This window comes from Dendrobates tinctorius, unplaced genomic scaffold, assembly GCF_039654945.1.
Source record: "Dendrobates tinctorius isolate UK_male_01 unplaced genomic scaffold, ASM3965494v1 ptg000007l, whole genome shotgun sequence".
NCBI classification, from domain to species: Eukaryota; Metazoa; Chordata; class Amphibia; order Anura; family Dendrobatidae; genus Dendrobates; species Dendrobates tinctorius.
Genome location: NW_027361675.1, coordinates 22,793,307 through 22,817,930, shown reverse-complemented (window position 1 = coordinate 22,817,930; position 24,624 = coordinate 22,793,307). Strand labels below are relative to the sequence as shown.

Below are 24,624 nucleotides of genomic sequence, written 5' to 3'. Positions count from 1 at the left end.
CACTATGTGTCACGGCTGTTGTCGGGTATCAGGGGCTCCATCTCTGTCCATAACGCTAGGGGCGCCATAGCTCGCCCTGTTCCCCGTATTCCTTCAATGGTGAAGATACTGCCTAAGCTCCTGAATCCGCCCTCAGGGAGTAGTACTGTACCGTAATACACAGACAAGATTAACAAGGTAATATGAACATGGGTAATGAAATATACCAAACATACAAATATACTCACACAAATAACAGAGGAATGCACCGGAGAGTGGAAGATGGGATTAAACCAAAGTAGGAGAAGAAAAGGAATTATCACACACACAAAGCCTCGGAACAGTTACAGATAAATCCACCAAAAATTTTTATTATGCCAAATTCCAACAAAGCCCTCAATCTCCTAAAAATAAAATGAAACAAAATTCTCACGGTGATCTGCAGTGAAGACACTGAGCTTGAATCATGATGGTGACATCACTGGCATTTTCCCACGGTCCAGAGGTCACCGCAGTTCAGGCCGGCTGGGAGCACAGCATCAGTGACATCACCGCTAGTCACTCAGGCCGCTTCCAGCAGTTCAGTCACTGGTGGTTTTCAGCCGGGACAGTCACATCTTAGCACAGTCCAGACTGAGAACTATTTAGCCCTCAGACATGGATTACAGCGTGGAACAGGATGAACAGGTATGGTATATTGTTGTTTTATTATTTTATTTTTACTAGTTGGCCCGTGTGAAATTTTCGCACATTGGTCATTGGGGGCGCAGGCAATTTCAGAAAAAGCAAGTTGGTCAAATATAAATGTATTTCATGAGATGATTAACACATACAGGTATTTATATATGTAGATTGGCAATACATTAAATTGGTTTGAGAAGAAGAGGCCAAAAAATGTCTTCCGGTTGAGGTGCCACCTGCAGGTCATTGTGTCTTTCTGCAGGTTTATGAAAATGAATGTTTAAACTGTATTTAGTGATAAAATCGTGACTGTGTGGTTTGTTTGGCTCTTTTCTTGCTGAAGGGAGCAAGTTTACCTTTCAAATGCTGTATCATTTGTGTGTGTGGGGCGAAGTAATCAGCGAAACAGCAGTGCATGTTTACAAATGTGTTTGCATATATGACTCACCATTTGTGTGTAGGGTGAAGTAATCACCGAAAAAGCAGTGCATGTATACAAATGTGTTTGCATATGTGACTCACCTGCAGTGAAGTGTGCAATCCTCCAAAGTGCCTGAAATAGGCTGGGCAAGCACTTACGCAAACTGGAAAGACCCCAAGACAAATGTTTGGATTTGTTTGTGATGTCTGTAAGCAGCTTTGGGGTAGTGTGCTGCCACCTGCAGGTAATTTGACCTTTCAAATGGTGTATCATTTGTTTGTGTGGGAGTATGAACGGAGCAAGTGGGCAATTAAATAGGCAGTGCATGTTTACAAATGTGTTTGCATATGTGCCTCACCTGCAGTGAAGTGTGCAATCCTCCAATTTGGCTAAAATAGGCTGGGCAAGCAGTTCGGCAAGCTAGAAAGACCCCAAGGAAAATGTTTGGATTTGTTTGTGATGTCTGTAAGCAGCTTTGTGGCAGTGTGCTTTGGGGTACTGTGGTGCCACCTGCAGGTCATTTTTTCCTTACTGCAGGTTTATGAAAATTAATGTTTAAACTGTAATTTGTGATCAAATTATGGATGTGTGGTTTGTTTGGCTTTTTTTTTGCTTAAGGGGGCAAATTTACCTTTCAAATGGTGTATCATTTGTGCGTATGGGTGGAGTATGAACGGAAATACAAAGTAATCACCGAAAAAGAGTGTTTAGAAATAATAGAATAGATTAAGATCGAGGGATTCGCTGGAATTAGGCATAATAATAAAAATGGAAAATTGTGTTTAGCGTTATTTCAAATAAAAGACTTTATTCTGGCTGTGTCTAACATGTAACTATAGGATTAGTAATGGAGAGAGGTCTTATAGACGCTTCTCCATTACTAAGCTGTGGGCTTGATGTCACCAGACAATAGAAAGGTGACATCAACCCCACAACTATTACCCCACTTGCCACTTCTACAGGGCAAGTGGGAAGAGCCAGGCAAAGCTCCAGAATTGGGGCATCTAATAGATATGCCTTTTCTGGGCAGGTGTGGGCTGCTATTTTTAGGCTGGGGGGCCCAAAATCCATGGCCCCTTACCAGCCTGAGAATACCAGCCCCCAGCTGTTTGCTTTAGCAAGGCTGGTTGTCAAAAATAGGGGGGACCTCATGCCGTTATTTTAAAATTATTTATCTAACTAATTAAAAAAACAGGGTGGGGACTCCTCTCTTCTTGATAACTAGCCTTGCTGAAGCTGACAGCTGAGGGTTGTGGCCCCCAGCTGTGAGTTGTGCCTGGCTGGCTAGCAAAAATACAGGGGAACCCATGCCATGTTTTTTTTTTTTTTTTATTTATTTATTTATTTACAGCGCAGGAGCTGCTAATGAATACTCCCATCCACCGCTCCTGCGCTTGCTATTATTACATAGTAACATTGTTATTAAGGTTGAAGGAAGACTTTAAGTCTATCTAGTTCAACCCAATAATCTAATAGATGTGCCTTTTCTGGGTAGCTGCGGGCTGGTGTTTTTAGGCTGTGGGGGGCCTATATCAATGGCCCTTAACCAGACTGAAAATACCAGTCCTCAGCTGTGAGCTTTAGCAAGGCCGCTTGTCAAAAATGGGGGGACCCCACGCCGTTTTTTTAAATTTAAAAAACGTCGTGGGGACCTCTCTATTCTTGATAACCAACCTTGCTGAAGCTGACAGTTGAGGATTGCAGCCCCCATCTGTGAGTTTTGCCTGGTTGGTTAAAGAATATAAGGGGGTAAGCACATTGGGTTTTTCATTCATTTATTTAGTTAGATTGCAGGCGGCGGGTAAGGAATACCCTGATCATCTGCTCCTGCTGTCACTGCTATTAGCAGCAGCACATGTCGGATGATGGGAGTAACTCTCATCATTCTGCCCTGCTTCTGACCGCCAACAGAGCAGGGGAGATTGATGAAAGCTGTCTTCAACACCTGCCGCCGGGGAACAGCGCTTATTGTAGTGCTTCGACGGTGCCGATGCGTGTTACACGAATTACATCAATGCATGTTCTCCATGTGCAGGATGTTTTTGCGAACCGTTTTGCTGGCAAAAATCAGACATATCAGCGTGTCATGCTTGACAAGTGTGACCAACCTGTCAATCACTTTTCTAAGCGATGCCTCAAATCGCTTGGAAAGCGCAAGCATTCTGCAAGCTAAAAACGCTTGCAAAACACTTGTGTTTTGCAGGAAAACGCATGCAAATTCCGCATGCGTTTTACCCATGGCAGGGAGTTGCAGAAATGCTGCGGACATTTCCACAGCATTTCTGCAACGTGGGCACATAGCCTAAATCTTCTGCTTCAGCGAGTTGCGTGTGACCAGAGCGTAGGTGCGAATGATGGCAAGTGTGACTTGTGATTCAGTGACTTTGGATTCAGGGAGTTTCCATGGGAGGAATTACTGAATTGCTGTTATATTTTCTAAATACTTTTTATTTATTTTTACTTATCTTTTCTGTTTTGTGCAATCCCCATTAGGAATGTGCTTCACTATTGCCAATGCCATCCAGTGTACAGCTTGCCACATGTATGCAATCCTTGAACAGCCGGTTGAGGGTGCATACTGCTGTGCGAGATGTGAGCACGTTGTGCATTTGGAAGCCCAGATACTGGATCTAAATGTGCAGCTGGCAGCACTGAGATATATAGACAATATGGAAAGCAGTCTGCTGCTCACTGAGCAAACGCTCATTGGGATAGATGAGGGGGGATGCTAGGTTGGAGCTGCAGGACAGTGAAGCAACAAGCTGGGTGACAGTTAGGTGGGGTAGAGGGAAGAGCGCCAGGGAGACTAGTCCTGACCTGGCACACCCCAATAAGTTTGCTAAGTTGGCAGATGAGGGGAGTGTCAGTACAGGGGTAGCACTGCTGCAGCAAGGCATGTCCTCTGAAAGCTGGAGGAGTGTCTGCTCCAGTAAGGGGGGAAATAGGAGAGCAGGGCAGGCCAGACAGGTGCTGGTAGTGTGGGACTCAATTATTAGGGCAATCTGTCACAAAGAAAGGGATCGTCGAACAGTGTGCTGCCTACCTGGCACTCGAGTCTGACACGTCGCTGATCGGGTTGACAGATTACTGGGAGGGGCTGGTGAGGACCCAGCGGTCATGGTGCACATTGGCACAAATGACAAAGTTAGAGGTAGGTGGAAGGTCCTTAAAGATAATTTCAGGGAATTAAGCTGCAAGCTTAAAGGACCTCCAAGCTGGTATTCTCTGAAATACTGCCTGTACCACGTGCCACGCCAGAGAGGCAATGGGAGATTAGGGAGGTTAATAAGTGGCTCAAGAATTGGTGTAGGAAGGAGGGGTTTGCGTTCCTGGAGAACTGGGCTGACTTCTGAGTTGGCTACAGGTTCTACGCTAGGCATGGGCTGCACTTCAATGGGGAGGGTGCAGCTGTGCTGGGGGAGAAAATGGCTAGAAGGCTGGAGGAATGTTTAAACTAGGGACTGGGGGGGTTAGAACAGTTAGTAATTTAAAAAAAGAATAGAGGTACAGAGAGATACAGAAAGTGCATGTATACTAATGCCAGAAGCCTCGCCAACAAAATGGAGGAATTAGAATTAATATTGTTGGAACATAATTATGACATGGTGGGGATATCTGAGACATGGCTGGATGAGAGCCATGACTGGGCGGTTAATTTACAGAGCTATAGTCTGTTCAGAAATGACCATACAAATAAGCAAGGGGGAGGCGTGTGTTTATATGTAAAATCATCCTTAAAACCCATCCTGCGTGATAATATATGTGAAACTAATGAAAATGTAGAGTCCTTGTGGGTGGAGATAAGGGGAGGGGGAAAATAGGGGTTTGTTATAAGTCTCCAAAAATAATGGAAGCAACGGAGAATATCCTCATAAAGCAAAAAGATGAAGCAGCGACTCAAGGAGAAGTCATTATTATGGGGCACTTCCAACTTCCCCAAAATATATTGGGGAACCAAAACCTGCAGTTCCAGCAAAGGTAATAGGTTTTTGACAACTATGAGAGACAATTACCTTTCACAACTAGTTCAGGACCCAACAAGAGGGGGGGCACTGCTAGACCTAATTAACCAACAGGCCAGACCGCATATCAAATGTAAGGGTTGGGGGTCACTTGGGTAATAATGATCACAAATTAATAAGTTTTCATGTATCCTTTAATAAGATGTGTAGTAGAGGGGTTACAAGGACACTAAACTTCAGGAAGGCAAATTTCCAACGGATGAGAGATGATCTTGGTGTAATTAACTGGGACGATGTCCTGAGACATAAAAATACACAAAGAAAATGGGAGACGTTTATTAGCATTCTGAATAGGACCTGTGCACAATATATACCGTATGGGAATAAACATGCTAGAAATAGGAGGAAACCACTATGGTTAAAAAGAGCTGTAAGGGGAGCAATAAGAGATAAAAATAAAGCATTTAGAGAATTAAAGCAAGTAGGTAGTGATGAGGCATTAAATAACTACAGAAAATTAAATAAATTTTGTAAAAAGCAAATCAAGGCAGCAAAGATTGAGACAGAGAGACTCATTGCCAGAGAAAGTAAAAAATAATCCCAAAATATTATTTTACTACATAAATAGTAAGAAACTAAAAATGATAGTGTTGGTCCCCTTAACATGGGTTTACAAGAGACCGTTCCTGTCAGACTAATCTGATAAGCTTTTATGAAGAGGTAAGTTCCGGACTGGACCAAGGAAATGCAGTGGACGTGGTGTACATGGACTTTTCAAAAGCTTTTGATACATAAAATGAGAACATTGGGGATAGAGGAAAATATGTGTAAGTGGGTTATGAGCTGGCTCAGGGATAGGAAACAAAGGATGGTTATTAATGGAGCACACTCGGACTAGGTCACGGTTAGCAGTGGGGTACCACAGGGGTCAGTATTGGGCCCGCTTCTTTTTAACATATTTATTAATGACCTTGTAGGGGGTATAGAGAGTAGAATTTCAATATTTGCAGATAATACTAAACTCTGCAAGGTAATCAATACAGAGGAGGACAATTTTATATTACAGGAGGATTTATGTAAACTAGAAGCTTGGGCTGATGAATGGCAAAGGAGCTTTAATGGGGATAAATGTAAGGTCATGCACTTGGGTAGAACAAACAAGATGTATAATTATTTGCTTAAAGGGAATCTGTCCCCCTTTTTTCGAATATGAGCTGCCGGCACCGATATCAGGGGCTTATCTACAGCATTCTGTAATGCTGTAGATAAGCCCCCAATGTAACCTGAAAGATAAGAAAAAAAGAGTTAATTATACTCAACAGGGGGCGGTCCGGTCCAATGGGTGTCGCAGCCCGGTCTGGCGCCTCCAATCTTCATACGATGCCGTCCTCTTCTTTCCTTCATGTCGTGGCTCCTGTGCAGGCACACTGCTCTGCCCTGTTGAGGGCAGAGCAGAGTCCTGCAGTGCGCAGGCTCTGGGAGAGGTCCGGCGCCTGTGCACTGCAGTATTCTGCTCTGCCTTCAACAGGGCAGAGCAGTGCGCCTGCGCCGGAGCCACGACAGGAAGGGAAGAAGAGGACGTCATTGCTAGAAGATGGGAGGTGCCGAACTGGAACGCGACACCCATCGGACCGAACCACCCCCCCGGTGAGTATAATCTAACTCTTTTTTCTTATCTTTCAGGTTATATCAGGGGCTTATCTACAGCATTACAGAATGCTGTAGATAAGCCCCTGATGTCGGTGCCGGAAGCTCATATTCAAAAAAAGGGGTGACAGATTCCCTTTAATTGTAAAACACTGGGCAAAACTGTCACTGAAAAAGACCTGGGTGTATGGGTGGACGACAAACTCACATTTAGGCCTCTTTCACACGTCAGTGGCTCCGGTACTTGTAGTGACAGTTTTCTCACGTACTGGAGACACTGACACACGTAGACCCATTCAAATGAATGGGTCTATGCACATGTCAACGTGTTTTCACGGACTGAAAATACGCTGACATTTCTGTTTTAACACGGACACACAGCCCGCAATATTTGCTGCACATGTGCACACGGAGAACAGTTCACACTGTCCTCCGTGCTCACGGCCGGCCGCCGTAGAAGAAGCACTACTGTAAGTCGCTGTTCCCCAGCGGCTGATGATGAACGTGGCTGTCATTCTTCTCTCCTGCTCTGCTGGCAACAGCGAGCAGGACAGAAAGAATGAATGAAAACCCGATGTGGTCCCCTCAGTATGTGAACCAACCAGACGAAACTTACAGCTGGGGGCTGCAGCCCTCAGATGTCAGTTTCAGCAAGGTTGGTTCTCAAGAAAAGAATGGTCCCCACGCTGTTTTTTTAATAATTTAAATAATTAAGAAAACTGGCGTGGGGTCCCCCCTATTTTTGACAACCAACCTGACAGCTGAGGGCTGATATTCTCAGGCTGGTAAGGGGCTACTGATCCTGGCCCCCCCCACAGCCTAAAAACAGCAGCCCCCAGCTGCCCAGAAAAAGTGCATATATTAGATGCGCCGATTCTGCAGCTTTGCCCGGTTTTTCCCACTTGCCCTGTAGTGGTGGCAAGTGGGGTAATAAGAGGTTAATGTCACCATTCTATTGTAAGTTGATATTAAGCCCGGATTAGTAGTGGAGAGGTGTCAACAAGACACCTATTCATTACTAATCCTAGAGTCAGTCAAGGGTTAAATAAACACACATAATAAGAGCAAAGTATTTTAATGAAAGAATACACTACACACAGTTGTAAAATCTTTATTATACTGCTAATTCCAGGTGAAAATAATAAAGCAACAATATACATTACCTGCCTGTCCGGCGCTCAGTCACGTCCCATGGCGTAAATCCATCTCGGGGGTTAATAAGTTCACAGGCGGAGCGCTACTAATACAGCCGCTCTTGACTGTAAACTACTGTAGAATGAATGGAAGCAGCCCGCGCATGCTCAGTAACTAGCGGTGATGTCACCGCTCATCACTGAGTCTGCGCCGGCTGCTTCCATTCATTCTACTGCAGTTTACAGTTGGGAGCGGCTGTGTTAGCAGAGCTCCGCCTGTAAACTGATTAACCCCCGAGATGGATAACGCCGTGGGACGTGACTGAGCGCTGGACAGGTAATGCATATTGTTGCTTTATTTTCACCTTTTTTATAGGAGATCGATGGTGTCGCAATGGAATTAACACCCCTTATTACCCCACTTGCCACCGCCACAGGGCAAGTGGGAAGAACCGGGCAAAGCTCCAGAATAGGCGCATCTAATAGATGCGCCTTTTCTGGGCAGCTGGGGGCTGCTGTATTTAGGCTGTGGGGGGCCAAGATCAATGGCCCCTTACCAGCCTGAGAATATCAGCCCTCAGCTGTCAGCTTTAGTCAAGTTGGTTGCCAAAAATAGGAGGGGACCCCACACCATTTTTTAAAATTATTTATTTAAATAATTAAAAAAAACTGTGGGGACCCCTCTATTCTTGAGAACCTTGATGAAGCTGACAGCTGAGTGCTGCAGCCCCCAGCTGTAAGTTTCGTCTGGTTAGTTCACAAACTGAGGGGGACCCCAAGTCGGGTTTTCACTCATTCTTTCTCTCCTGCTCGCTGTTGCCGGCAGAGCAGGAGAGAATGACAGCCGCGTTCAGCACCAGCTGCTGGGAACAGCGCTTACTGTAACGCTTCTTCCCAGCGGCCGTCCGTGTGGTCCTGATGCGGCACAAGGTTGTCACACGGAGGTACCACGTATCCACATGGACACACGGACACGGCTAGCTCCGGTACCGTTTTTTCCGGTACCGGAATTATCTGGACGTGTGAAACTGGCCTTAGTGGCCAGTGTCAGGCAGCTGCTGCAAAGGCAAATAAAATAATGGGATGCATTAGAAGAGGCATAGATGCTCATGAGTAGAACATAATTTTACCTCTATACAAGTCACTAGTGCGACCACACTTAGAATACTGTGCACCGTTCTGGTCTCCAGTGTATAAGAAAGACATTGCTGAACTACAGCGGGTGCAGAGAAGAGTGACGAAGATTATTAGAGCACTGTGGGGTCTGCAATACTAAGACAGGTTATTACACTTGGGGTTATTTAGTTTGGAGAATCGAAGGCTTAGGGGTGATCTTATTATAATGTTTAAATATATGAGGGGACAGTACAAAGACCTATCTAATGATCTTTTTACTCATAGACCTGAGATAGGGACAAGGGGGCATCCTCCATGTCTGAAGGAAAGAAGGTTTAAGCTTAATCACAGACGTGGATTCTTTACTGTAAGAGCAGTGAGACTATGGAACTCTCTGCCATATGATGTTGTAATAAGTGATTCCCTACTAAAATTTAAGAAGGGCCTGGATGCCTTTCTTGAAAAGTATAATATTACAGGGTATATACACTAGTTTCCTTAATATTGCGTTGATCCAGGGAGCTAGTCTTATTGCCGTATGTGGAGTCGGGAAGGAATTTTTTTCCCCAATGTGAAGCTTACTGTTTGCCACATGGGTTTTTTTTTTTCCTTCCTCTGGATCAACATGTTAGGGCAGGTTAGGAAGGAACATGGGTTGAACTAGATGGACTTAAAGTCTCCCTTCAACCTTAATAACTATGTTACTAAGTAATAATAGCAAGCGCAGGAGCGGTGGATGGGAGTATTCATTAGCAGCTCCTGCGCTGTAAATATATATTTTAAAAAAAACAAAAAAAAAAAAACAAAAAAAAACACATGGCATGGGTTCCCCTGTATTTTTGCTAGCCAGCCAGGGAAAACTCACAGCTGGGGGCCACAACCCTCAGCTGTCAGCTTCAGCAAGGCTAGTTATCAAGAAGAGAGGAGTCCCTGCGCTGTTTTTTTAGTTAGTTAGATAAATAATAATTTTAAAATAACGGCATGAGGTCCCCCCTATTTTTGACAACCAGCCTTGCTAAAGCAAACAGCTGGGGGCTGGTATTCTCAGGCTGGTAAGGGGCCATGGATTTTGGGCCCCCCAGCCTAAAAATAGCAGCTGTGATAAAACACTCCGGGATCGCCTTTGCTGGGGTCAAAGGTCACGTGCATTCAGCATGAAACTCAGGCGCAGAGCTGGGATTTGGGTGTAACTGACCCTGGGTCAGGTTTATTAACGGTGAAAGCAATGCAAAAGGAAATAAAACATAAAACAAATCCTTGCAAATCCTTGCCTGTCCGGCACTAACTAAACAATGGACAACCTAACTACCAACTGGCGGGCTTCTCCCGTCCAGCCAAACCACAGTTGCAGTGGGCACTGCTTCCACTCACGTGTGTCTCTCACACAGACAGGCTCTCTGTGTTTCCAGGCTGAGACACTCACACAACCACCTGGCATCCTTTTATATCCACCTCCCATTATCCATTAGTAAGCAGGTGCGATACTGACCAGACTAGGCCACATAGGAAAGGAAACCGGGGCGAGATATACCTGCCCTCATCCACTATTCCCACATGATTCTCACATATCCCCCCCCTCTGCTCAGACCACTCCGGTCGAGCAATGACACCCGCCAAACAGTGCACTCGGGACAGGGCATCTGCATTTCCCATCTGTACCCCTGGGCGGTGCTCCACCGTAAAAGTGTAGGCCTGCAGGGCAAGGAACCACCGGGTCACCCAGCTATTCCGTTCCTTGTTCAAGTGCATCCACTTGAGAGGGGCATGGTCAGTGATCAGCCTGAACTTTCGGCCCACCAGGTAATATTTGAGGGCCTCTAGAGCCCACTTAATGGCGAGGCACTCTTTTTCTACAACTGCATACCTTTGCTCGTGTTTATTCAGCTTCCTGCTGAGATAGAGGACTGGGTGTTCCACTCCGTCCCTCACTTGTGACAGTACGGCCCCGATACCGGTATCAGAGGCATCTGTTTGTACCACAAACTCGCTGCGGAAGTCCGGAGTCACCAGTACGGGCTGAGAGCAAAGTGCCCGTTTTAGGCTATGGAAGGCTTCTTCAGCCGCTAAACTCCATTTAATCATGACGGAGTCTTTCCCTTTTGTAAGATCCGTCAGGGGGGTAGCGATGGCTGCAAAATTGGGTATGAACCGGCGATAATAGCCGGCGATCCCCAGGAAGGCTTGCACCTGCTTCTTGTTGACAGGTTGTGGCCAGTCCTGAACCGCCTGAATCTTATCAATCTGGGGTTTATCAACACCCCTCCCAATTACATACCCCAAATACCGGGCTTCTTCTAGCCCGATGTGACATTTCTTGGGGTTCGCGGTTAGACCTGCCTCCCACAGGTCGTCAATCACAGCTTGTACTTTCTGGAGAGGAGTCTCCCAGTCCAAGCAGTAAATGACAATGTCATCCAAATAGGCCGAAGCGTACCGCCTATGTGGCCTCAAGACTCGATCCATCAGTCTCTGGAAGGTCGCCGGTGCCCCGTGCAGTCCAAACGGCATATACACATACTGAAATAAACCTTCCGGCGTAGCAAATGCCGTCTTTTCTCTGGCAGCCTCAGCCAGAGGGATCTGCCAATACCCCTTTGTTAGATCTAGGGTCGTAATATACCGGGCTTTTCCTAACCGATCTATTAACTCGTCGACCCGGGGCATAGGATAGGCATCAAATTTTGAGACCGCATTCAGTTTCCTGAAGTCATTGCAGAACCGGATGGTGCCGTCCGGTTTAGTAATTAGCACAAATCGGGCTGGACCACGCACTGTGCGATTCCTCAATGACTCCTAACTCTAACATTGCCTTCACTTCTCGGGAAACGGCTTCACGGCGCGCTTCCGGGATTCGGTAGGGCTTTACGTGAACTGTGACACCAGGTTCCGTTACGATGTCATGTTTCATTAGCATAGTCTGCCCGGGTTTTTCTGAGAAAAACTTTTGGTTGTGAAGTAGAAACTGCCTGACCTCAGTCTTTTGCCGCTCCGAGAGAGTCTCTGCAACCCGTACCTCCGGTACAGTATGCGAGCAGACAGGACGGGCCAGCTCTGCTGACAAGGCAGACCGATCCTTCCAGGGCTTTATCAGATTTACATGATAAATCTGTTCAGGTTTACGTTTACCTGCCTGGTATACTTTGTAGTTTACTTCACCAACTCTTTCCTTGATCTCAAAGGGGCCCTGCCACTTTGCCAGGAACTTACTGTCCACCGTGGGGACCAGGATCAACACCCTATCTCCGGGTGCAAACGTACAGATCTTGGCACCCCTATCATATTCTTTTTTGGGCTCCTTGAGCCTGTATCATGTGTTCTTTGACGATAGGCATAACAGCCGCAATACGGTCCTGCATTTGTGTGACGTGATCTATCACTGTTTTAAATGGAGTGACCTGACCCTCCCAGGTTTCTTTTGCAACGTCTAACAGTCCGCGAGGATGTCGGGCGTACAACAACTCGAAAGGCGAGAATCCCGTGGAAGACTGGGGTACTTCCCTGATGGCAAAGAGCAAATACGGAAGTAAATAGTCCCAGTTCTTCCCATCCTTGTCTATCACCTTTCTCAGCATCTGCTTCAGTTTTATTGAACCGTTCAACCAACCCGTCTGTTTGAGGGTGATACACGGATGTGCGTAACGGTTCGATTTGTAACAATCGGCAGAGCTCCTTCATTATCCTGGACATAAAGGGGGTCCCCTGGGTCGGTGAGTATCTGTTTTGGTATACCAACCCGACTAAACACATGCACCAGTTCCTTGGCAATCGTCTTGGTGGCCGTGTTACGCAAAGGGATGGCCTCCGGGTAACGAGTGGCATAATCCAAGATGACCAGGATATGTTGGTATCCACGTGCAGACCGTGGAAGGGGCCCAACTAAATCCATCCCAATCCTCTCAAACGGGACTTCAATAATAGGTAGGGGTACCAAAGGGCTACAGAACCGGGGCTTAGGTGCAGAGGCTTGGCAGTCAGGACAAGACTCACAATATACACGAATATCGTGATGCATGCCTGGCCAAACAAAACAGTGTAATATCCTTTCGGTGGTTTTCTGGACTCCCAGGTGACCTCCCATCACATGTCCGTGGGCCAGGTCCAGCACCTGCCGCCGGTAGGGTTTTGGCACGACTAATAGTTGCACCGTATCTTCCCCCTTTTTCTCTATCTGATAGAGTAAATCATTCTCCAGAACCATGTAAGGATATGCCAGCCTAGAGCCAGGTTCTACGGGTACCCCATTTATCACTTTTACATTTGTCCTAGCCTGAGAAAGGGTAGAATCCTTTATTTGCTCGCTTTGGAAGTCATCTTTCTGAACTTCTAAATCCGGCAAACGGGGAGGTGGACGGCTGTCGGCCTCCTCCTCTTCCCCGGTCTCCTCCGTATCACCCGCCATGACTGAAAACGGGAACTGCAGGTCATTTCCCGCAGACTCTTCCCCCGAGTCTTCCGGGGAGACCTCTTCCCGGGGTTCGGGACCCACACGCGCCCTGGGAGAAGAATCATGTACACTATTACCCGAGGGCATCAACTGATTCTCCCACAATTGCCAGAAGTGGGGAAAATCCCGGCCCAGGATAACATCATGCAATAACGCCGGGACGAGTCCCACTTTATGTTGCACAGACCCATAGGAAGTTGTAATGCATATGACCGTGGTGAGGTACGAACAGGTGTCTCCATGCACACACGTTACAGAAAATTTGTCTGATGGTCCAGTCGGGGCTGACACCAGACTGGCCTTCACCAGAGTCACCACACTTCCCGAGTCTAACAATGCCACCACATTTTTGCCATCAACAGTTAAATCACACAAGTGTTTTTCCACATCCTTTTGACCGGCATTCACACTCACTACCCGTGCAACCATAGACATGCGGTTTTTAGAGTCTGTGACGTCGCACTGCATGGGTTCAGTAGTGACCGGACAGTTCGCAGCAATATGTCCCATCTCTTGGCAGCGGAAACACCTAACGGGCCCCTTGCTTAGACCATAGTTCGTTACTCTCGGCCTCGCAGTGCGGGCAGTCCCGTTTTCCTCCCCCACTGTCTTAGGGATTTTTCCATCTCCCCTACTCCCTGGAACAGTCTTACCGGTTCCACGTGGAGATGATGAAGAACGAGGTGGGGTAGCGTCGTCTCGGAGTCCTTCCGCCACGGAGTAACGTTCAACCAGATCCACCAGTTGATCTGCCGTCGTAGGATTCCCATGGCTTACCCACTTCCTCAGGGCTGGCGGTAGAGCTCTCAGGTACTTGTCCATGACGACTCTCTGGATTATCTCTGGTGCTGTCAGCACCTCGGGTTGTAGCCACTTCTTCGTCACGTGGATCAGGTCGAACATCTGTGACCGCGGAGGTTTATCCGGCTGATAAGTCCATTGATGCACTCTCTGTGCACGGACAGCGGTCGTCACTCCCAGCCGGGCCAAGATCTCGGCTTTCAATTTGTCAAAGTCCTGCGCGGCTTCAGGCTCTAAGTCATAATAAGCCTTTTGGGCCTCACCGGAAAGAAACGGGGCAATCAGGCCGGCCCATCGTGCCTTCGGCCATTTTTCTCGCACGGCCGTCCGTTCAAACGTGGTCAGGTATGCCTCGACGTCATCTTCGGTCGTTATTTTCTGCCAGTACCGACTCACGTGAATCACTCTCGACTCGGCTTCCAGGTTAAGCTCAGGTAAGCTTGCCAAGCGCTGCGCCACCTGCTGGAGAAGCGAACGATCGGCAACTGTCATGTCCACCAACTCCTTCAGCTGGGCCATCATCACCCGATTAGCTTCTTGCTGGACGGCGGTGGACTGTACCAGCACTTTCACCACGTCCTCCATGCTCATGCTTGCAACGTGATGCCCGCGTTCTCCACCACAATGTGATAAAACACTCCGGGATCGCCTTTGCTGGGGTCAAAGGTCACGTGCATTCAGCATGAAACTCAGGCGCAGAGCTGGGATTCGGGTGTAACTGACCCTGGGTCAGGTTTATTAACGGTGAAAGCAATGCAAAAGGAAATAAAACATAAAACAAATCCTTGCCTGTCCGGCACTAACTAAACAATGGACAACCTAACTACCAACTGGCGGGCTTCTCCCATCCAGCCAAACCACAGTTGCAGTGGGCACTGCTTCCACTCACGTGTGTCTCTCACACAGACAGGCTCTCTGTGTTTCCAGACTGAGACACTCACACAACCACCTGGCATCCTTTTATATCCACCTCCCATTATCCATTAGTAAGCAGGTGCGATACTGACCAGACTAGGCCACATAGGAAAGGAATCTGGGCGAGATATACCTGCCCTCATCCACTATACCCACATGATTCTCACACAGCCCACACCTGCCCAGAAAAGGCATATCTATTAGATGCCCCAATTCTGGCACTTTAACCGGCTCTTCCCACTTGCCCTGTAGCGGTGGCAAGTGGGGTAATATTTGTGGGTTTGATGTCAACTTGGTATTGTCAGGTGACATCAAGCCCACGGCTTAGTAATGGAGAGGCGTCTATAAGACAACTATTATTTTCTAATCCTATAGTTATATGGAAAATAAAGACACAGACTGAATAAAGTCCTTTATTTGAAATAAGACTAAACACAGTTTTCCATTTTTATTTAAATGCCTTATTCCAGTGAAGCCCTCGTTCTCCTGTAATAAAAGTATAATTAAAAACAACAATATACCATACCTGTTTGTCGTTCTGTCCTACGCTGTAATCAATGTCTGAGGGAAAAACAGTTTTCAACCTGAACGGTGCCAAGATGTGATGTCCAGGCTGACAACCACTGGTGACTGAAATGCTGCAAGTGCAGCCTCAGTCTGGTGGTGACGTCATAGAAGTTACGTCCGGTCAATGAGGCTCCGCTCCATTACCAGCCGGGCTGAACTGCCATGATCTCGGTGACATCCCCGCTAGCACCATGAGAGCTCCGTTCCCAGCTGGGCTGAACTGCCGTGACCTCGGTGACATCCCCGCTAGCACCGTGAGTTTTTCACAGGGTGCTAGTAACCTCGGTGACATCCCCGCTAGAACCGTGAGTTTTTCACAGGGTGCTAGCGGGGATGTCACCGAGGTCACAGCAGTTCAACCTGGATGGGAACGGAGCCTCAGTGACCGGACGCAACTTCTATGATGTCACCACCAGTCTCTGAGGCTGCCCTCGCAGCAGTTCAGTCACCAGTGGTTGTCAGCCTGGACGGCGCATCTTGGCACCGTCCACGTTGAGAACTGTTTATAACCCAGACTTGGACTACAGCGTGGGACTGAAGGACGGACAGGTATGGTATATTGTTGGTTTTCATTTTACTTTTATTACAGGAGAACGCTGGAATTAGGGGTTTAAATAAAAATGGAAAACTGTGTTTAGTCTTATTTCAAATAAAGGACTTTATTCTGGCTGTGACTTTATCATACAACTATAGGCTTAGCAATGGATATTTGTCTTATAGACGCTTCTCCATTACTAAGCCGTGGGCTTGATATCACCTGACAATACAAAGGTGACATCAACCCCACAAATATGAACCCCACTTGCCACCGATACAGGGCAAGTGGGAAGAGCCGGGCAAAACGCCAGAATATCCATGGCCCCTTACCAGCCTAAGAATACCATCCCCCAGCTGTTTGCTTTAGCAAGGTTGGTTGTCAAAAATGGGGGGGGACCCCACGCAATTTTTGTTTTAAATTATTTATCGAAATAATTAAAAAACAGCGTGGGAACCCCTCTATTCTTGAAAACTAGCCTTGCTGAAGCTGACATCTGAGGGTTGCAGCACTCAGCTGTGTGTTTTGCCAGACTGGTTAGCAAAAATACAGGGGAACCCACAAAATTTTTTTTTTAATTATTTATTCACAGCGCAGCAGTGACTGATGAATACTCTCATCCATCGCTTCTACTCTCAATGTAATTAGCGATAGCAGGTGTCAGATGATGGGATTAGTAGTCCCATCAGCTGACACCAGTGACTGGAGGTGAGTTTTACACTTCCGATCACAGCTGAAAGCTCACGCTGTCACGGGGATGCTGAGACAGAGAGAGGTCTCATCCATTTCAAGGGTCAGGAAATTGCAGGGTTTGGATACACGTATGGCTGCACTGGTTGAATATGTTTTGCTTTTCCAGATTTCCCTTGTTCTTTTGTCTCCTAAAACTTTTCATCCTGGGTTATCTCGGCTGTTCTGATTTCTCTACTCACCTGGGGTTTAAGTATTCACCTCTTAGCTTGGGTAGTTGCCATTGATAACTTGCTATATCTTAGTATCGGTGTGCAGGTTTGAGCTGTGGAAAGAGAATTAAGCTGCCGCTACACTAAGTGACGCACCAGCGATCCCGACAACGATACGACCTGGTAAGGATCGCTGGTGCGTCGCTAAATAGTCGCTAGTAAGCTGTCAAACAGACAGATCTACTCAACGACGCAGTAACGATACGGCGATCCGCATAACGACCTCGGCGGTCGTTGGGACCTTGACACAGAGCAGCTATTCTGACATCTCCCGCCTGCGTCGTCGCTCGTTGGCGTCAAACACAGCGATGCATGCTGGCCAGCGGGACCCCAGTGATCAAAAAATGGCCCAGGACATTCGAGCACGATCAGTGATATCTCAGCGGGGGCCGGTCGCCTCTATGTGTCACATGTAGCGAGATCGCTGGCGAGGTCGCTGTTGAGTCACAAAATCTGTGACGTTTCAGCGATCTCGCTAACGATCTCACTATGTGAGATGGGGCCTTTAATCTGGGAGCCGTCTCTGGAGATTCCTGTTTGGAAGATGTTTGGTGTCTTCCTTTTCTTTATCTCCCTTTTGGTTTGCCACATCCTTCCTTTCCCTTGATACCTTTCTGTAGTCTGGGTGCGCTGACAGTGATTGCTGTTTCTTGTCTGTTTTCCTTTGTTTCTTTATTGTAGAGCAGGACTAGCCTTCCTGCTGCCCCACGCACTAGCGAGGGTTGTGCTTAGGATAAGACAGGTAAAGGAACATGATCGCGGCACAGGGTGAAAGAACCCGTCTACCTACTAACGTCAGGAAGCTCAGGGTTGTGCAGGGCAAGTGTCAGGTGTTGACCCTCTTAGCTTTCCCTAGTGGCAGTGCTCCCCTTCCCTTCCGTCTCGCCATGTGCTATCTGGCTCCTTAGTGGAGAACGGCATCCAGGGACTGCCCTAGAGTGGTGCTTGGTGTCTTCCGGCAGGCAAGTACAACCTTGCCATCAGAGGGCTGCTGAATACCCGATAGACATAAAGCCCCGCCCCTCCAGAGTAAGTCTGGTCTGTCACCTGCCTGCGTGACATGCATATGGGGTAAGCAGGATAGAGGATCAGAAGAACTATACTACATTTCTCATTGGAGGTATCACTTACTACATATTGAGATAGGAAATTGGAGTCTCTTTTGGGGCAAAACCTTTGGTACCCCCTATTCTGTAGTAGCAGTAGGTAGTAGGAAGCAACCAATAAGATTTCAACAAGGAAAAATAACATAAACCAATCAAACTACATAAATCATAGCATATACACATTTGGTAATTAATGGGGTTGTCCGACCGAAATTGATAAGTTTGAGGTAGTGAGGGGGATCTTATATGAAGGCCGTTATTTGTCCCCCAGGATGCGTATAGTCATATTAAACCTGCTGGAGTGCCTTGTGTTTACAGCAGAATGCCTGTGAATTACAAGGCAAAATAAAAGGAAGTGCAGATTGTGTCCAAGTAGTTGACGCAGTCAGATTTTAGGAAAACCCGACATGGGCTTTTATTTTTAGAGGGATTTTCAGGTTTGGTAGTGGGGTGAATCCCCCTCTCCACTCCGGGTTTTGGGAGTGGCTCTATGGCCATGATTCCATGTGATCTCTCAGTTTAGTCTTGGCTGTGTCTGTTTTGAGTCTTGCAAGCTGCAGAGCAGGAGGCTCTGTGCAACCCAGGTCTGTGTGAGGCCAACACAGAACCAGTGACTTCAAAGCCGCTGACGCACCCAGGAGTTACAAAGGTGCTATTGCCACGGCAATAGGTTGGAACAAGGACTGTTTGTGGGAACCCGGCTGCGAACTAGAGGATATCGCTTCTGTTTATGTGAGGCTGGAAATAAAGACACTTCTATGTTGACTTTCTGTGGTCCCTGCCTATCTGTCGCACTGTATAAAGCCCGCTGCACTACATAAGCCTGCAAATCACTCTGCGTGACTGCAGACTTATTAATTCCTCCATAGTGCATGCACTGTGCGCTGCGAGGATTTGCCGGTTTCTGAGCCAGGATTGCAGGGTACGTGTGTGTTATGCCTATTCCCTGACATAGTCCATCTAGAAAACGCGGCCTCGCTCCACACGCTTGTACTGAGCAAGATCGCACCCACTGAATGGTTGCATCACTAGACCAGGAGTGGCCTTGGTCAATACAAGTGTATGGAGTGAGACTGCACCCAGTAGACGGGCTCTGGTCGGGAGTATGCATAACACTTACATATCCTCCAGCCCCGACTCAGAAACCGGGGGAATCATTGCAGCACACAGTGCGTGTTCTGGGGGAAATCATAACTCTGCAGTCACAGAGTGACTTGCAGACTTATTAAATGTAGACCGGACAACCCCTTTTAATTACAACATTTATCACACAAATGAAGGGGAGTATTCATTAATGCCAAGGCGCTTCCTCAAAATATATATTATTGATTTCTCTCACAACTGATGTGTCATCTGCACAACATGGAAGGGAATGTCACCAGATTTCACAATACAAACGGCACATGTTGGTAAAAGGTTGTGCTCGATCAGGAGTGCACCGCGGCTAAGGCTAGGTCATCAATAACATAGTAGTGGACAACCCCTTTAAATCCTAACCTTTAGTATGCCCTACTTTTTATATCACAGAGAGCCTGTACCCTGGATGTTTATGGACTCTAGCAGAGCCCCTGAATGTAGACAGCTAACAAATAAGATTCCCCGTGTCTCAGCCTGGCTACTCTAGGGGAAGGAACCAGTTCATCCAAAATATCTACCATTAGCTCCGTAACTTGAAGGGAATGCCAAATCTCAAACAAGGCCCCCAGATATTATGCAGATTTGTGGCATATCCATATGATACACTATGCCGGTAGATAGGGTTTCCAGGAATGGATCTTGCATGTAGCTAGACATCGGGGTCCCATCGCACACTGCTGGCAGTGGAGAGGTGGTCGTCATTCCCATACAACGGAGAATTCTGCCACCTCCCCACTGGCAGCGGTGTGCGCTGTGACCCCGACATCTAGACAGATGGACGTCCAATTACTGGCACCGCATCTACTCTCCATTTCTTGCGCATCCGGCGGACATGCCTGAAGTGTACAAGATGGAAATACCCCCCACCTAATAGTGTTTGTCTTCTCATACTGGCCGGTGGGATCTCTTAGGATCAGGGACCGATCCCAGTGGCCCCATCTGCCAACCTCTGGCGTTCTCTCCTGGTCCTTGTGCAGAAATGGCGAGGGTTGTCACCACTTCACCAGGTGACCGTCCCCTTGTCTGTGGCCGCCCCCACTATACTGACTACACAACCTTGGACCACGGAGCATGGTATTTGGGGTCAGTGACTCGGGACCCTCAGGAATCACTGGAATGAAGGCGCCACACACTTTCTAGTGCTACGCCACTTCAGACTATAACACAGCACTTCCTTTCATGGCAGACTCGCCGTCTGCTCATCGCCCCTTTCTCTTCACCTGAGGCCTGTTTCACATTTCCGTTTGTTAACGTCAGTCAAAATCCACCACTTTTAGAAAAAAACGGATCTGCCCCTTAATTGGCGGATCCGTTATTTTCCCCCCATAGACTTACATTAGCGGCGGATTTTGACTGACAGTCGTCCGTCTCACCCGTTTTTTGACGGATCCGTCAGAATTTTAGCGGCTGCTGGGCGGAGTAGACGGACTCTGAAACGTTTTTTCAGAGCGACGGTCAGCTATTTTGTATAGCGCATGCCCGGCAGACTTGCTCTGGCAGCAGACGAAAGAGAGAGAGAGAGAGAGAGAATTTTTCTGTCCGCCAGAAATGATTTCAGGGTTAAATTTCCTCCTGACTTCATTCCTCCAGGCATGCGCACTATAAAAGTGCGGATCCTGCACCACAAAAAACGTTGCAGGGTCCGTCCAGGCTTCTCGGCGGACGCAAAAAAAAAAAAAAAAATTTGACGGATCCGCAAAAAAACGGATCCAACGGATGGCCATCTGTCAAGATCCGCCGGTAATGCAAATCAATGCAAAAAAATGGCGGATCCGTTTTTTTTTTGCAAAAACGGCGGATTTTGACTGATGGTCAAAAACGGAAGTGTGAAAGAGGCCTCAGCAGCTCAGGGAAGGTAACGTTCAGTGTCTGCCATCCCACTGCTGGAACACTTCTATGGCTGCCACACTGTACAGTGGCCCCCCACCTAGTACATAGCCCCACACCTGTGCTGGGGAACACTTGCCTTGCTCTCCGTGCAGCGCAATCTCAGGCACCTCATGGCAGCACAACTATGTACACCGGTTGCTTAGCAACCCTTTAACCAGTTCACTCCTGCTCCGCCCCTCCATCTTACTACACCCAGCTGTAGCGATGAGCATCAACGTCAGCGCAGCTCTTACGTAGCCAGGTCACGTGCCCCGGGCTGCCCTCATATAGTACAGCGATGACGTTACTGCACGACTTGTTCAGCGAGAAAACAGTCAATTCCACTTCTCGTTGCTACTTCCTGGTTCCCCGCCCCAGTTATCTCCCGCCCACTTGCTATTCTGCACCAATAGGCGCAGCACCTGCCACTCTCTGACCAATAACATGCTGCTCGCAAAGATGAATGACATCCTCAATACCCAATCAGGAGAAAGCCATAGGAGTGCGCTGGTCAATAGGCACAGCCGCAGGAAGCGGACAGGTGAGTGGGATGTGTAGTGTATAGGGGGACGTGATTCCAGTGGAGAGAATAGTCTGTAGTAAGTGTGGGCATGCTGTAATGGGCGCTGCCTGAGGGGAAGTGTGGGCATCACCATATGTGGTAGGGGCCAGGTATGGCAGGAAGTCACTGGTGAAGTGGGCAGGTAACAGGAAGCCATGCCACCCTGTGCTTGGCATGGGGAGGGCAGTGTGGAGGGGCTGGCTCCTGTCCTCACTAGTTGCATGTGAGACCCCTATAGTAATTTATAGGGTTCTGTATACTCCTCGAGTCCCGCTGCTCTGCTACCTGGTCAACCGAGGTCGCCAACTAGCCTACTGGCATCCTCTTCTGCGCGGACGAGTGTGTGACCACTGCAGCCAATCGCTGAGACCAATACATCACTGTTATTACAGTCAGTGATTGTGTAATGGGTACAGGGCTGCACACAGCTGGGAATTGCAGCAGGGTTGTTCCCCAAATCACCCTTCATGTAGGAGGCAACTTACTGATTGCTGGGGCTCTGACTTCGACCACCTACAGATCAGGATTTAGGTATGAATGCTTGTCTTCCGCTCCGAAACCTAAAAAGAAAAATCAGGGCGCTCCATAGTGCAGAAATCCTTCATCGAGTAGATGTAGTGAAGGCTGACGAGACACATGGTAGTGCGCTCACCTCACAAGGATGTGCGAATAAGCCAGCCATGGCATGAATCCACTGCAGCTTGTCCCCAGTGATGGTTTGGTGCAGGAACCATCATGTATCAGAAACAGTTTAAAAAAAAAAACTATTCTATTCTATTGGGTTCAGGTCTGGAGACTGGCTAGGCCACTCCAGGGACTTGAAATGCTTCTTACAGAGCCACTGCTTAGTTGCCCTGGCTGTGCGTTTTGGGTCATTGTCATGCTGGAAGACCCAGCCATGACCCATCTTCAATGTTCTTACTCAGGGAAGGAGGTTGTTGACCAAAATCTTGCGATACATGACCCAATCCATCCTTCCTTCCTTCATGCATGCGCCGGGGAACTATGTCCCGGAAGTATTTGCTGTGTTCCAGGACATAGTTCACCGGCGCATGCGCACTAATGCTTTTAGGCTTTGCCCACAGTTGGGCAAAGCGTACTGCGCGTGTGTGAGTCCAGATTGCAATATGCACGCTAGTAATATGGAGGCCAAGTATGGAAATTCCCTGAAATATTGCGGACAGCGGCCAAGGAGGGGTGGAGGAAAGGACCCGAAACATTGCCCATCGGATCGGACCCAAGTCATTTAAATACCGCTCCAAAATGAGGTGACAGATTCCCTTTAAGAACTAATTTTAAACTATGATCATGCAAAGTTGCTGCAAGGATTTGGCTCAATAATTTCCTAAATCTTTAATGAAAGCTTAAAAGGAATCTGTCAGTAGGATTAACCCTTCTACACCATCTATATTGTCATGTAGGTCGTAGGGAGCTGAATAAAATGATACTTTGATATCTGCGATCTAATGTCTTATTCCAGAGAAATCCATGTTTTTCTTATATGTGAATGAGCTGTTAATATCTGTGGGCCGGAAATAGATCTCCTTGACACTCTGTCTCCATAGCTTATTTTACATGAAAGTTGGCATCACCAGTGTGAGACATGTAATAACTGACAGCCTGCTCTCGATGTACATGTCTCACCCCCTGTAATACCCCCTAGTGATATAAAATAAGCAGATTGTTATGCAGATCTGTGTCCGACCCATAGATCTTAATAGCTCATTTACAAATTATGAAATATTTGGACACCTCTGGAAAAAGTAATTGAATCACAGATATCATGTTGTCCTTTTATTCGGCATCCTGTGACCTGTTTGTCTTTATAGACTGCTTTTGAAGGGTTGATCGTACTAACACATTCCCTTTTAAATGGTTTTTGAAATAAAGGTAAAATTTACTTTTAATCTGGTCAATTTCTAGGAAAAGATTCCATCTTGGGCCTCGTGTTATTGCTATAAATGAAGAACTTATGATGAAAAGGCTGGTGTGGCCCTTGTGCTTGAGGCCTTGGATACATGTTCTAAGACTGTCCCTTATGATGTATTAGTCAAGAAAAAAGCTAAAGAAAAAATGGAGAAAGCTACTGTCCCTTCCATTCAGGTGGAAAAACTGACTACTTTGGAAATTCCTTCTGCCAACTACTTCTCATACAAGGTAAGTCACATAGTATAGGATTTATAATATGTCCGCAGGGATCCTGTCCGCAGATTCATACTGCCAGAACCACGGCCTGAATCAGAGGGCAGCTCCTTACCTGTACCTTTTACTCTGACACGCCGCCGTATTTCAGACAAAAACATAGTAGAGCACATGGACAGCGACGAGGTGACTAGTCCAAGAGTTATGTCCACATCAGCTGTTTCACAGCTCCTCAGCTCAATTTCTCATGTGGAAGCTGGTCAGCGGTCACTGATGGGCTGCAATGTTCACGTGACAGGATAATGACCCGTGAGCTCTGGCAAACACGGCCTTGACATCACAGTAAGGCCACATTCACATGTTCAGTATTTTGTGGGGTTTTTTTTTTTTACCTCAGAATTTGGAAGCCAAACCCAAGAGTGGAACAGTCAGAGGAAAAGTATAATAGAAACATGTCACCACTTCTGTATTTATCACCCACTCCCGGTTTTGGCCTACAAATTATGAGGAAAAAATTCAGTAAATACTCAACGTGTGCACATGGCCTTATGATGACGCTACGGGAGGAGAGTACATGTCTTTAACTCCAAATGGGGCACCTTAGCGTTAAAGAAGCGTGGGTTAAGTAGTGGACAACGCCTCTAG

The 24,624-nt window shown here is 47.2% G+C and overlaps 2 protein-coding genes across 8 annotated transcripts in view; one reads left to right on the top strand and one right to left on the bottom strand.

The window, feature by feature from the left end:
- STPG1 (sperm tail PG-rich repeat containing 1) overlaps positions 1–24,624 on the bottom strand; it is a 179,954-nt gene that overhangs the window by 154,265 nt on the left and 1,065 nt on the right. The window contains exon 1 of one of the 3 annotated variants that reach the window (XM_073572583.1): positions 21,530–21,640. The exons of 1 other annotated variant lie outside the window; for it this stretch is intronic. The gene's annotated coding sequence lies outside the window, so the exon portion shown is untranslated. One more of the 3 variants, XM_073572573.1, reaches the window with a different exon arrangement.
- Positions 21,679–24,624, top strand: part of NIPAL3 (NIPA like domain containing 3) — a 41,528-nt gene continuing 38,582 nt past the window's right edge. For 3 of the 5 annotated variants that reach the window (XM_073572545.1, XM_073572537.1, XM_073572513.1), the window contains exons 1-2: positions 21,679–21,816; positions 23,761–23,994. In XM_073572545.1, coding sequence (XP_073428646.1) covers positions 23,911–23,994 — 84 coding nt within the window. In that variant the 5' untranslated portion in view covers positions 21,679–21,816; positions 23,761–23,910. The other 2 variants (XM_073572526.1, XM_073572520.1) reach the window with 2 other exon arrangements.